Consider the following 14953-nt stretch of genomic DNA (forward strand, 5'->3'; position numbering starts at 1 on the left):
TTCTTCTCTTCCCTGGTCTTTCTGTTTAGCTAAACCCCTCCTAACTGAAGTGCATCTCCAGAAAATATCACAGAAATAACCTGGCCTTAATACCACACACCACTTTCTCTCTCGCCTTGTAGACTCTTCATGGAAGGGACTACCTGTATCTGTTTGAGTTATGGGGCCCTGGGCACCCCTGTGATAAACAGTTAACCACAGTACACTTTACACTGCCCACCACACTCCTTACATAAGCCAAAGCCCCTGTGCCTCACTTCCCATCAGGTTAGCCAAGGTGCAGCAGTGAAAGGTTTCAGGGGCAGGTGTTAACACAGTTAAACGACATGGCATTCCAATAGCTATTCAGTGGACCCATAATCCTGTTATTTCTCCTTAGTCATAGCCCGCTGAATGTGGTTAAAACCACAGACAGGGAAGAGAAAGACAACAGTGAGTACAGCAACAAATGAAATTAAGAAGTAGATGTGAAGCACTAACTGGGTCGAGGACATCTGCAAGACCCAACATACAGTACTGCGCTCACTTCTGAGCCTCTCCACAGCCGCAATGAGAACACTTTCCAGTCACAGCACAAATCTAGTGAGGAGCATAGCACCTGTACAGCATGCACCTGCCAGTCACAGAGACTCTCTACCCCAAGCAGTGGCTCCTCAGGCATAGGCTTCCCTGCAAGGCCAACAGACATGACAAGGAAAGCTCCAGGACACTCACCGAAATCGAGAAATGGGAAGATTACGACTCCAGGCCTCATCTCCACGCCGGACTTCACAGACACGACTAAACACAGACATCTGCTGTGCACTAGTTGTACAGATTAAAGGAACAGATCACCACTACATGAGCTGGAGGAGTCTAAACCACTGGCACCAGCAAGGACGATGCAATTTAGACTAACGCATTTCTCAGACCATTGAAGGGCACAAGAGCAGGTGAGGTTGCCAGAGCCCATCAGGACCAGCAGACACCACATGAACTGCAAGAGCTTTTCTGACCCCCCTGTTCTGGGCTCCCCAGCCCACAGAAACCCCGCACAGCACGCCCCACATGGGCAGCGTGGGCATTTCCAGACAGTCAGTGCCCGGTGCTCCCTCCCGGCCACGAGAGGGCAATGCTACACCACTGGTGCCTCACACCTCCGAGCCAATACAGAAATCGTGACACAGCAAAAAGCCCAGCTGTGCCAGTCCCCAGCACAGACTCAAAGGTCAAACTACACAGGGCCCCTGCGCCCCCCAGAAACGAACTACGACTCCAGCCCCGCACCGTGCCATCCTGTGGCTGTGCTCACCGAACACCCTTGCATCAGACCCTCCCCACTGCTGCACCCCTAAAATCTCAGTCAGCCTGGCTGGGGCTCTCGTTTTTCCTTTGAACACCAAAACACAGCACTGGGACTTTGGTGTGCATGGCACTGCACAAATGGCAGCCTGTTCCAGGGGTTTTCAACACCACAGACAGGCAAAGAAAGATGGGGACAACGAGAAGATGAGAGACTGCGGGGCATAGGGTGGGCAGCAGTCTGGGCACCAGTGGCCTAGCTGCCGTAAGGCTTTGCGTGGATACCACAGCTTGGAGGAGGGGAATAATGAGCTTCAGGAAGGGTTCTGGAAGAGGACCGTGAGGCTGAGGCAGCACGGCAGCTGGTCACAGGAGGCTCATCCCAAGGGTGAGGGAGAGAAAGCTAACATGGGCGATGGAGGTCGGTCCCAGGGCTGACAGGAGACAAGGCTCTCTGCAGGACCCAGGAGAAACGTCACAGCAGGCGCAGGCGAGGTACTCAGCCTCAGCTCAGTGCCTCTGCCCCCAGTGTATCACTTCAGGAGCCAAGGGGTTAACAACGCTGAGACTAGCTGAGCCAACTCCAGGCTGCTACATCTCATTTTAATTTTTTCCCCTGCTGCTGGTAATGAGGAGAAAAATGATCTACCAAGAGCTTTGTATTCCTGCGCTCTGCATAGCAACAAGCATCCGTTACCTGGCAACAGCTCCGGCAACAGCAGAGGATCCATTTTTCCTTTCACTGGCTGCAGGCTCTGAAATTGGAGGGGGAAGGGGAGGAAATCCAGCCAGCATCACACCTGAACAGCTTCCCCTCCTCCTCCCGCCTCCCCTGGGAGCCCTGCAGCTAAAGGGAATGGGCAGACAGATGCACAAGGGCCTCCTGTCCTTCTCCACAGTGCACATGAGCACCCCCACCCCCCATGCATCAGCACCCTGAGCAGAAGGGCAGCCCCTGCCCACCAAAACTGACCTTCTTCCAGGAAACAGGCCCCACATCTCCCCTAGTCCCCAGCTCCACGGCACACCAGCAGCAGGCCCAGGCCAGGCACTGTGCCATACCCCTTCACTCTTTCCCTCACCAGGCCCTCTGCTTTTACCATCCTGGACCCCTGAGACCCCACCTCCAGCGGAGGAGCACTACAGGCAGGCTCCAAAACCACCTCCTGCTAAAGGGACAGTTGGGAGAGAAGGTCTCCCAAAGCTGCCTCTTAGCCTTGTTCAAGCGAGTGATGCCAATACCAGGAAGCAGCCTGAACCCACACGTTCCCCAGGCCGCTGTTCTCTTACTCTCCAAACTGAAGGACGGAGACTCATCACTTCCCTCATTCACAGGAGTAACGAGGCTCATTCGCAGACACAGCTTCCCATCAGCCGCAGCGAGCACGGCAGAATTCCCTCTGTCACCCTCTTCTGATACGTCTGCTGATGTCATAGCACTCTCCACAGTGACATTGTTGGTCCCCAGGGTGCCCTCTGCTGTGACCTCACTGGTTGCTATGGTGCTGTCTGGGCAGCTGCCAACCTCTAAAGTCGGGGGGAACAAGCGAGGGAGAGAGAGAAAACAAACAAGCACAGAAGTCAGACCCACCAAACAGTAAAACCCCAGGGCTTTGGTTTGCAGCAAATTCTGCTTTGCCCCCGTTTGATATCACATCAGCTGCTGCTTCACAAATCTGACCAGAAGAGACCTGACATTCCAAAGGCAGAGCATAAGGGACAATCTAGCCTTAGTGAAGGGAAAGAGATTAATCTATCCGAGCATCCCTCGACTAACACAGCGCAGTGTGGAGAAGCTGCACCGGGTCGACCTCCTGTGGCACACTATGCTCATCCTCTTTAGGACCAAATGTCCAAATGTCCTCTTCAGGGACATGGACAGAGTGCAATGGGGACGGTGTAGGAATGAGGAAATGTGGTGTAACCATGAAGTAAGTGATGGGATGTTTTAATATATCAGGTACAAGTCTCACAATCTTCCAGGAATCCGTGGTTGGAGAGAAAGACACATGCGCAATGCTAATGGTGGCAGGAGGAAGTATAAGCAACCACAGATTTGGTAATGTAGGAGAAAAGGTGGGTGAACAGCAGCAAGGAAATCAGAAAGCTGAACTTGGCTTTGGAAGGCATAGGCAGAAACCCACCAGAAATAAACAAAGAATGTAAGAAGTTGTTGTGTACCGGGAATAATAAGGTAGGTATGCCTGGCAGTCTGGGCTAGACTCGACCCGCTTCTATATTTCAGATGACGATGATGGTGAAGTGACAGAATCAGGGGGAGAGAGACAGAAGACGTGGATTCTTTGCTTCTGAGAGTGAATCTGCAGGAGCCAGCCAGTATGGGACAGCTAGAATCTCCCTCACTAGCCCAATTTGAAATATTCTCATCATATGCTTGTAGCTATTACTGTGCAGGTGTGGTCCTTAGCAAGTATTACAACATTGCTATCCAATATAGAGCTGGAATTGTATTATGGTATGTCAGAACATTTGTTTAAAGTAACTGTATAACATCTGTTGGCCTTCAGATTCAAGGAATTTTAGCTGAATTACTGATATGGTCAATCAAATTCCAGAGGGCTGACATGCCCTGCTCACAGCACTAGACGAGGCAGGGCTTGGCTGACGTTACTCCCAAGTCTTCCATTGGGTCCTACATCAAAAATCATAGAATCATAGAAGAATCATAGAAGTAGGGTCGGAAGGGACCTTGTAGATCTTCAAGTCCGACCCCCCGCCTGGGCGGGAGAAAAGACTGGACTCAAATGAGTCCAGCCAGGTAGGCATCAAGCCTCTTCTTAAAGATCCCCAGGGTAGGAGCCAGCACCACTTCCCTAGGAACCTGGTTCCAGCTCCTAGCCGCCCTAACTGTGAAGTAGTTCTTGCGGATGTCTAATCTAAACCTACTCTCTAATAATTTGTGTCCATTGTTCCTTGTCATGCCAGGGGGCGGGAGGGGAAACAGCGTCTCCCCTAAACCCTTCTGGTCCCCCCTAGTGAGTTTATAGACAGTCACCAGGTCCCCCCTCAGCCTTCTCTTGTGAAGGCTGAACAGGTTTAGGTCCTGCAGCCTTTCATTGTAGGGTCTGCCCTGTAGTCCCCGGATCATGCGGGTGGCCCTCCTCTGGACCCTCTCCACGTTGTCCACATCCCTCCTGAAATGGGGCGCACAGCACTGGATGCGGTACTCCAGCTGTGGCCTGACCAGCGTCACAGAGGGGGAGGATCACCTCCCTGGCTCTACTTGAGATGCATCTGTGGATGCACAACAAGGTCCTGTTAGCCCTGCCAACTGTGACCTCGCATTGTTGGCCCATGTTCATCTTGGAGTCAATAATGACTCCAAGATCCCTTTCCGCCTCCGTGCTCTCAAGAAGGGAGTTTCCCATTCTATAAGTGTGCTATAATCAAACCCATTTCCACTGCAAAATAGGGCCTTTCTATCCAAACTCACCAATTGGAGTGCTGTGTCTTCTAGGTCCCTTTTGAAGCTGATTAATAGGGGATGGAGTCAGGCTGGTCAAGGGCTGAATTATATCACCCTCCTTTGGCAAGGTGAAATGAAATGAAGTTCCTGAAAGAGAGAAAACACTGCATTATTCACCTTGGGAGGAAGGTGTATATCTGAGAAAATATACTGCCCCAGCACTCCTGAAGAAGAGGTGCTCTGTTGGCTGCTCTGAATTACAACACCCACAAGAAAGCCTGAAGAACAGACTGAGAAAACACTCTGGACAGCTGATGATCTCAAGCTGGCCCCTCCACAGGACTTCACTACTCGTGCCTTCCTGGCATACAAACCTGCCATCCCAGAAATAATTCCCTGTGGAGGATTTAGGGCTGACCCCATGACTCAAAAAATCTGCCCCAAGATTCTAGCAGAGATGAGATTCATTATGTGATGTTGGACGTTGATATTTTGATATAAGCAGAGAGTCAGGCCCATGCGCCAGAAATGGCTTCAGATGGGGGGAAAAGGAAAAGATGCATACAAGCACTTAAACTGTAACAGCAGAGCCCCACGTGCAAAGGGATGAGAAGCTTGGAATAGCGCCCTATGTTTAAAAAGCATAATAGCACTTTATCCTTGTGAGGCTTTACAAATATTAATCAAAACAGCAATACCTCCCTACACTCTACATGGGTCCAAACAAATGCTGAGTTAGAGATCACAGCAACAACATTTTCCCAGAATAACAAATAAAAAAACCTGAGGAGTGGTGACTGCCACGCAGTGTTCTTGCAAGTCTTAAAATACATTTCTGTGTCTGTTAATCAAACACTGTTGTTTGCACCCCTTCCAGCCAAGATCTTGGTCATTCTGCAGAGTTAAAGTCTGTTAACTCAGAGTTAAGGTAGCTCAGTAGCTGTTACAAAAACACAATGCTTTGATCAACGATAGTTTTATAATTTCCCCACTTGCTCCTTTTCTTCTTTGTATCTACTTTGTGGGTACCCTGTAAGCCTGAGACTGATCTAAAATCCTAGGACTCACACTAAACTTGCCCTTTAGAAAGTGCCTATTAAAAAACACGAGTCTAGAACATGGAGAAATCATGTCATGACAATAAAGATCTAAGCTCTCCTTAAAAGAAATCTCAAAATACACAAAGCTAACATGGGCATTTCAACACGGCTGTCTGCGACCACTAGGCGCAGCGCCTTCTTCAGTCACACAGACACTTAACACACTGTCTGCAGAAGGCATCCTTTGTAAAAGCCTAGCATCAGATAGATCCCACCTGCCGAGACACCATGAGGTTTGAGCTGCACACGTTAAAACTGAAAAATGCTAGCATTACAGGGCTCACACTACCAGCAGCATTAAACAAAAAGTGAACACAAAACTTCTCCCAAAGTCACAGCTATTAGATAATTGAACATCAACCAAGATTAGCTAGAAGTGTTCGGTTTCCTATAGCAAGGTCTCAGACAGCAGTACGCCACACTACGGCGTGCAGATCATCTACTGCATCCGTCAGCAGCCTACAGACTTGGGGCTTTGGTAGCGGGGGCAGCTCCCATGCTAAAGCAGGGACAACACACAGGGGGCCCTAGCGCCTGCCTGTCACAGAGCCAAAATAGGTCACTTCAACCCACGTCTTGAAAAGGCTGCCAACCTGCGATCTACAGCACGGAACAGCCCTTAGGTGCTTGGTGAGGGAAAAAGCAGAGGCCTTTACTCACGGGCAGCTAAGGCACTCCCTGGTGCAACTTAACAGCATCACAGCAGAGCTCACGATTCAGACACTGGTTTATTTATGTCAGTACTTTAAAATGGTTATTGGATTGGCACTGGCTGATATGGTTGGTTAATAATCGGCTATCAGTATCAGCCAAGAAAATCTTTATTGGTGCACCCTATATTGTAAAGTAATTTTAAGCGTATTTCTCACGGACAGAAAGGGAGCAGGGGCACAACACTGGCTGGGTCCCTCAGTGCAGGAGCGCAAGTCTGGGTCCTTCAGAGTTTTGGGTTGGAAAAGGCTGTGGGACCTTAACAGAACCTTGCATGGCATAAAGTTCAGATGCTGAGGTCCAACAATTAGTGGGGCCCATGAGACACCTGTTGTAAAAACATGAGGCTGCAGACGAGCAATAATGAAGATAACCAAAACTGAGAATTTAGAAGAATTACTATGCAAAGAAACCTATAGTCAGGGACTCACAAAACAATTGTTCATTTTTCCCTGTCTCACTTCTGTCTCCAATCTTCTTAGAGAGCACATTCTTAGAAGTTGTGCTTATTTACGTAAGCTGTGCCGGGGTGTTCAACCTCCAACCCATGCAGCTATGTCATCCAGCCCATGGGGCTCCCTGAGGGTCTGGAAATTTGGCAGTAGGGAAGAGGTGTCCGTGTTAACTGCCATTCCTCTGCTGCCAAATTTGCAGACCCATGGACAGATAGCGTGGCCCTGTGCACCAGCACATGGTCTGATTCAGGTGTGTGGGGCAGGCCAGCCTACTAGATCACACCAAAGGACTGAAATTGGACCATGTTCTGACCAGGCACAGGATCCTGTTCAGAGACCAACCCCATGCACAGGATCTGGCCCATGGTGCAGAGACTGGGCACTACTGCTCTATGTCACATCAATAAGTAATGAACCTAGAGGGAAAAATGTACAATTATAAAAGCAATGTGGCACCACAAGCACTGAGCCACCACAAGATAGTAACAGCAGCTCACTAAAATCTTTAACCAAGTTGCTTTACAATGTAAGCAATTAAAAGCAACTCAAAGCTAAAGTAATTCAGCATGAATGCAATGACCTCATGCAATACAGTCTTCGGGCCCGACTCTACTGGCTCCCCCAAATGGAGTACCGATATGCACAACTAAAATGCCAGATTTCATCTTTAAAGCTGTAACTCAATCTTGTCTAAACTGGGCTCAATTCAGGTCTGAAATGGATCTACAGAACAAACGAGGTTTAAGGTGTTTAGCTGCAGTAAGAGTTACCTAGTCCTAAGTGTTCTGGTCAGAATATCCTGGGAAAGTGAACTTTGTTCATGCCTCCTTAAAATTTATCTTTGTACTACAGACTGTGATAGATTGGAATGGAAGCCAGAATTCAAGCTTGGAATCATAATTAGAGCAACAGCTCCTAATTTCACCAGAGGTAGGAACAGAAGTCCCAACAGAAAAGTTTCAAAGAGCTGGCTGCACATGTGTGCCCTCTGAAAGGTTCCAGAAGTGGCTGAAACACTGCAAAATACCAACCAAACCTGTTTGAATTTGGTACTGTTCTGAAGCACCGCACTGCTCCAAAAGTGTGTGCACTATGGGGGACACAAGGGACCCTGGGTGCTTCAGCAGCTCACACAGAAGCATGAAGGAGAGCAGAGCAGCTGCAGCCAGTACAACTTCCCCTTTGCCCTCCCTCCTGCTGCAGCCAGAGCTAGAGACAAGTACATCCCCATGTTCTCCTGGCCACAGCTCCCCTGACACCCCCAGTTTCTGAAGCAGTACCTGCTCTCCAGCCCCAAGGTACATCTCTGGTTCTGGTAGGGGAGAGGCACTCAGGGCAACAGGTTCCCACAGTCCCCAGCCAGTGTGGCAATTTGGAAGCACTCCAGCTAGGGAGTCCTACAAGAGCTGCATGTGCACCCAGAGGCTTTTAGCAATATGCTCAGAATGACTTCAGTTGTTACTTCTGTCAGCACCCGTTATTATCAGGTTTCCCTAACCAGACTGCACTGACCATGTAACAGTATCCAAAAAAATGCACTTCATTTTCATTAAACAAACTAATTATATCCATTCTTCACTGTCTGGGTGTGCCTCTCAGAAGCTGCCAATTCAAGTACAAGTGGTCTAGAAATGCTTTCAGAGTACCAGAAATTCTCATGACATCTGTTCAATACCCAACCAAGAGTCCATATTACCTTTCACCTATGTAAATCATCACTGTTCCTTCAATTGGATATAATATCCCTTGTTTCTTCTGAAACTTGTACACATTCGATGCCACAATGATACTGGCTATGTTCTATCCCAAAAGCTGGCTGCATTATGTTGATGGATGCAGTAATCCTACCTATAAAGTTTGTAATTCTCTAAAAGGCTGATGTGATGGTTCTGAAAGGTATTATATAAGACACAGAACAAAACAAAAAGCAAACCCTTTAAATTGAGTTTAAGATGTACAACTCAGAAAATTCAAAGTTACAGATTACTGCATTAACTCTATCAGATGGCACACATTTTTTGATTATTAATTCAAACTCATGCAACAAAAACATTAACCTAAAATACTCAAATCTCATTAAAAAGAAGCACAAAAAATAAGGTCAATTACTTAAACCAAACTTGAAAACCCTACATTTCTCAAGTTGTTGTTTTTTTCAAATAACTAGTCAGAGCATCCCAGCTGCAAAACCTGGTAGCACTGGGGGATTTAAATTATTGTGACATGCCAGTCACCCAGCAGTGCACTGGCAGTCTAGCAAATATTTGGAGTTTATCAAAGAGAACATTTTGGTATAGATGGAGATGCCAACCAGGGATAAGCTCATCTCAGTTTGATGCTTGTGAATAGGAAGGAATTATTTGAGAATATGACCATGGAGACAACTTACGTAATACAGACCATGACCATTAGCAGATGCATGACGAACAGGTCCGGGGAGGTGATGCTTCCCCTCTATGCGGCACTGGTCAGGCCACAGTTGGAGTACTGGGTCCAGTTCTGGGCACTGCACTTCAAGAGGGATGCGGAGAAGCTGGAGAGGGTTCAGAGGAGGCCACTCGTATGGTCAGAGGCCTGCGGGCAAGGCCCTAGGAGGAGAAACTGAGGGACCTAGATCTCTTCAGCCTTCGCAAGAGAAGGCTGAGAGGTGATTTTGTGGCTGCCTACAAATTCATCGGGGAGGGCAGCAGGTAATCAGAGATTCGCTATTTACTAGGGCACCCCCTGGGGTAATTAGGGACAATGGCCACAAATTGACAGAAAGCAGATTCAGGTTGGACATTAGAAAGAACTTCACAGTGAGAGTTGCCAGGCTCTGGAATGGGCTCCCAAGGGAGGTAGTGTTCTCCCCTACCCTGGGGGTCTTCAAGAGGAGGCTAGAGATACGCCTGGCTGGGGTCATCTCACCCCGGCGCTCTTTCCTGCCCAGAGCAGGGGTCAGACTCGACCTGAGGTCCCTTCCAACCCAAACATCTGCGAATCTATGAATGACATCCCAGAGTCCAAGATCCTAAAGAAAGGAGAGAAGAATAAGGACACTGGACTTCAGGAAAACAGACTTTAGCAAAACTTAGAGAACCAGTTGGCAGGGCCCCATGAGAGGTAGGTCTGGGGGGAAGAAGGTCCAGGAGAGCTGGCTGTACTTTAAAGAGACTTTATTAAGGGTGCAGAAATAACCTAAGCCAGGACAGGACGAGTAGCAAGGACTGGCCTGTCTAAACAGTGAACTCTTCTGTGAGCTGAAACTCACTGAAGTGAAAATGTGGTCAAGTTTATAGTAATGAGCATGAAAGTATCACCCAGGCTTGCAAGGATAAAATCAGAAAGACAAGACACAAACTGAGATGCAGTTAGCAAGGTACATAAAAGGCAAAAAAAAGCACTTTATACATATGCTAGAGGTAAGAGAAAGACCAAAGGAAGTGTAAGTCCCTTACTGAATCTAGAAGACAACCTAATAATAGATTGTGGAAGGAAGACTGAAGTATTTAATGCCCTTTTTCCTGTAGCCTTCAGAAAAAAAGATCAGCCAGCAGATTATAAGCATAATTTGCAGCAAGGATACAGGAGAAGATAACCAGGCTACAGGAAGAAAAGAATGGGTAATGGATTACTCAGAGAAGCTGGGTGAGATGTATCTTAGAGTATTCAAGGAATTGATTATGGTAATTTTAGAGCCATTGGATAGTTCCTCTGAGAATTCAGGGAGGTCAGGGAAGGTCCCAAACAAGTAGAAGGGGGTTAAATATAGTGCTCAATTTTAAGAAAGGGAAGGAAGAGGATCCAGGGAATTATAGACAAGTCAGCCTGACCCCAATACCCAGAAAGACTACAGAACTTGTCATCAAGGAATCTATTTCTAGACACTCAGAGGATAACTAGGTGTTCCGGAACAGCTAATATGACTTCATCAAGAGCAAGTCATGCTTAACCAACCTGTAATTTCCTTTTACAAGCTGACCTGCTTTGTGGATGCAGCGAAAGCAGTGGGTATAATATAATCTCAACCTTAGCAAAGCTTTCAGTACAGCTTTCTATGACTGTCACGAGTAAGCTAAGAAAATACAGTCTAGATGAAAGTACTGTAAGGTGGTTCCATAACTAGTTGGATCACTCTCAAAGAGTAGTCATCTATGGCTTGATGTCTAATTGGGTTCCCTGGGCATCTGTCCTGCAGTACTGCTTAATAACCTCACTAATGACTTGGAAGATGGAATTAAGAGCACATTTAGCAAATTTTCAGACAACATCAAGTTAGGTGGAGGTGCAGACACCATGGAAAATAAATTTAGGATGCAAAGTCACTTTGGTAAACTGAAAAAAAATCGTCAGCAAGAACAAGTGCACATAGTCATGTACTTCAGATGGAACAATCACATGCACAAATATAGACTGGCTAGGCTGCAATCCTGCAGACCAGGGCCTTTAGGTTATCACTGATCACACACCGAATATATGACTCAGTGTGCTTGTGGAGTGAGTCAAGCCAACAGAACATAGTAGGCAACTACTGATCCTTCTGGATTGTGGTGTATGCATGGGAGGTCACCAGGACTGTTGATGTGTATACCAAGGCAGGAGTACAGAGGAGTGGAGGCTGCCCAAACCTTCCTCTCCCTTTTTAGACTATTGGGACAGAATCCAAAGGCCAGACTGAGACATTTGATGTCTCAATGGCTGTAGTTACATGCATGTCCAGGAACTGAACCCAGGTCTCCTGCATGGCAGACAAGGATTTTATCACTGAACCACAACAGCAGTCCAGCAGGATACAGGGTTCATAGATGCCATAGATTTCATAAACATTTGGGCTGGAAGGGACCTCGGAAGATCATCGAGTCCAGCCCCCTGCCCAAAGGGCAGGAAGTCAGCTGGGGTCATAGGATCCCAGCAAGATAAGCATCCAATTTGCTCTTGAAAGTGTTCAATGTAGGTGCTTGAACCACCTCCGATGGCAGGCTGTTCCAGGCCTTGGGGGCTCGGACAGTAAAGAAATTCTTCCTTATGTCCAGCCTGAAACAGTCTTGTAGTAGATTATGACCGTTCAACCTCATCATCCCTTGGGGCACTCTGGTGAACAAACATTCCCCCAGAAACTGGTGGTCACCCCCGATAAACTTATAGGTGGCCATAAGATCATCCCTGAGCCTGTGCTTTTCCAGGCGAAGGAGCCCCATGGCTCTCAGCCTGTCATCGTAAGGTCTGTTTTCCTAACCTCTGATCAGGCGCGTGGCTCTTCTCTGGACTCTCTCAAGCTTCTCCACATCCTTTTTTAATTGTGGAGCCCAAAACTGGACGCAGTACTCCAGCTGCAGCCTCACAAAGGCTGAGTACAAGGGGAGAACGACATCCCGGGATTTGCTTGAGAAGCATCTATGGATGCAAGCCAGTGTTTTGGTCGCTTTAGTAGCCGCAGTATCGCATTGCAGGCTCACGTTCATCTTGTGGTCAATGATGACCCCCAAGTCTCTTTCTTTGGTAGTGCTAGCCAGCGTAGCACTGCCGGGCCTATAAGGATGCTGCAGATTTTTCTTCCCAAGGTGGAGAACCTTGCATTTTTCAGTGTTAAACACCATCAGGTTCTCGTCCGCCCATTTCCTGAGCCTGTCCAGGTCAGCCTGGATCCCCTTCCTGTCTTCAGATGTGGACACTTTGCCCCAAAGTTTGGTTGTATTAAGAGGAGTGCCATTTGCAGGTTAAAGGAAGTATTTACACCTACTGTATTCAATACTGGTGAGATCTCAGTTGGAGTACTGTGTCCAGTTTTGGAGACTACACTTCAGGAAAGATGTGGGCAGGCTAGAAAGAACCTAGCAGAGAGCAACAAAAATGAGAATTCTGGAAAACTTGACTTACAAGAAAAAGTTGGACAACCTGGAGCTATTTCGTCTGGAGAAGAAAAGACTGAGGGGGGGACTTGATAACAGTCTTCAAATATCTGAAGAGTGGGTATAAAGAAGATGGTGACAGACTATACTATGTACATGCAGGGGACAAGATAGGAAGTAAGAGTCTTTAAATACAAAGGAAATTTAGGTTGTATAGGAAAGGAGATAAGCATTGGAATGGGCTACCTAGAGAGACTGTGGAACCTCCATGATTACTAGTTTTTAAGAAGAGATTAGACATACAATTGTCTGGACTGGTTTAGACACAGATGAAGAAAGGATTGGTCAAGATGACCTCCCGAGGCCCTTTCCAGCACTATTTGTCTACGATTGCAAGAAGAAAGGCTGCATAGATGTAACATGGGCAAATACCCGAGATAGATCCATGTCGGTTATCCAATTCTCAAAGAGTGTGGTTTACTCCCTTCTTCCTTGTCACAGTCATCTGACAAAGTATTTGCTGTTTACAAAAGCTACACCTCTGAACCAGCTAGTCTGTGAACTGGTTTGGGAACTGTTTCACAACCATGTGAAGAGCTGCAGCTCCAACAGCGGGGGTAGGATCAAGCACCCAACCCAGCCTGCCTCATAGTGGGTAAGTGAGAAGGAGGATGCTTGCACCCATGCTTCAAGTCCCAGGGAGTTGGCAACCTGTGGCTGAGTGCACTATCCCTTGTCTGCTTGTCCTTCTCCTAAGCATGGGTTCAGTAAATTCCATTGGCCTGCACTTAATCAGTTTGCAGATGCTCGTCTGACTACGGGAGGCAGTAGTGCTTGCAGGGGCTGGTGGGGCACGATGCACAGCTGTGCTTAGGTAGGGAGTGACTGGTTGTTAGAAAGATGCTTTCACAGGGGCTCAGTGATAAAAAGTGCTAACAAAATGGAATAGAAAAGGGGTGGCTGGGCTGGAGAGTTTTGGCTGTGGCCCAGCGTGGCCAGGTGCTGCAGTGGAGTGGGGCAGGTGAGGGGCAATGCAATGTGGAAGGCCTGGAGAACCAACCAGGAACACCTGGTGTCCACAAAAAACCAGTTCCAAACAGCACTTTATTTTTCAAGTAAACTTTTGAACAGTTTCAGGCAGCTTTAAAACAGTTTAATGTTTAATAGGTTTGTGCATCTGTCTGCTTCAAGTTAAACTGCATTTAAATCATTGAAGTGTCGTGTGCGACCATGCCTGAAGGTACAGTTACTAATGCAACCCCCAGAAATATTCCCAATTAAAGCAAGAATTGAGAATCTGCCCCCTCAAACTGAGCAGCAGAGCTAGATACCAAGTAGAGACAGTATGTGTTTCACAGAACATGTGGAAAGAACTGCAGGAATGGGGACCTTTCTGACAGACGCGTTCCAGTGCTACACCATGGAAATCTAGTTGGGTTAGTCCTGCTTTGAGCAAGGGGCTGGACAAGATGTGACCCCCTGTGGTCCCTTCCAGCTCTCGTTGTCTATGTGCTAGAACAGTGGTTCTCAACCTTGTCAGGGTCACTGCACCCCACCTCCACGTCTGAATGTGGCAGCACCTGCAGCTAAGAACCACTGCTGATACGACCTCAACTACTTCAGTGCTTCTTAGCCAGGTTCTGCTGCCCCCAGATGATACTGCCCAGCCTGCCCGGGAAGGGCTGCGCCACACACAGGCTCATCCTGCATTACAGCTTTCTAAAGCCAAAGCAGACTTTCTAAAGCCAAAGGAGCTGCCTCCTGCTGTGGAACCCTACCTACCCCAGCACCTCCCTACACCTCTGGAAAGAGAAGTGGACAGTTCCAGCCACACCTGCTGGCAAGAGCAGCATAGGTGGCAGGCACCAGACCAGAAAGCACTGCACAACACTAAGGCAGCTCCTGCTTGCTTTAGGCTGATTAGAGAGCCCTAATGCAGGCAGGGCATACAGGGTGGTTTTACCTGGCTGCTGCAGCAGCCCTGAGGAGGTCGCACAGCACTAATGCGTGCCACAGCACCCCAGTTGAGAACCACCATGCTAGAAGAATGACCTCTGAAGCCCCCAAAGTACTGCCACACTACACATGGTGCAGCTCTTCCACAAATATCTGAATTCATTTTCACAAGAATAAATGGAAGCAGTACTTCTT

The 14953-nt window shown here is 47.7% G+C and overlaps 1 protein-coding gene across 7 annotated transcripts in view; it reads right to left on the reverse strand.

Moving 5' to 3' along the window:
- Positions 1 to 14953, reverse strand: part of TP53BP1 (tumor protein p53 binding protein 1) — a 53280-nt gene that overhangs the window by 14889 nt on the left and 23438 nt on the right. For 6 of the 7 annotated variants that reach the window (XM_090029153.1, XM_090029151.1, XM_090029155.1 and 3 more), the window contains 4 exons: positions 4736 to 4855; positions 2572 to 2808; positions 1979 to 2036; positions 715 to 804 (listed from right to left, as the gene is read on the reverse strand). In XM_090029153.1, coding sequence (XP_089885279.1) covers positions 715 to 804; positions 1979 to 2036; positions 2572 to 2808; positions 4736 to 4855 — 505 coding nt within the window. The remainder of the gene's footprint in view (positions 1 to 714; positions 805 to 1978; positions 2037 to 2571; positions 2809 to 4735; positions 4856 to 14953) is intronic. The other variant, XM_090029154.1, reaches the window with a different exon arrangement.

Source organism: Crocodylus siamensis, chromosome 15, assembly GCF_052110815.1.
Source record: "Crocodylus siamensis isolate JL-2025a chromosome 15, ASM5211081v1, whole genome shotgun sequence".
NCBI lineage: Eukaryota > Metazoa > Chordata > Crocodylia > Crocodylidae > Crocodylus > Crocodylus siamensis.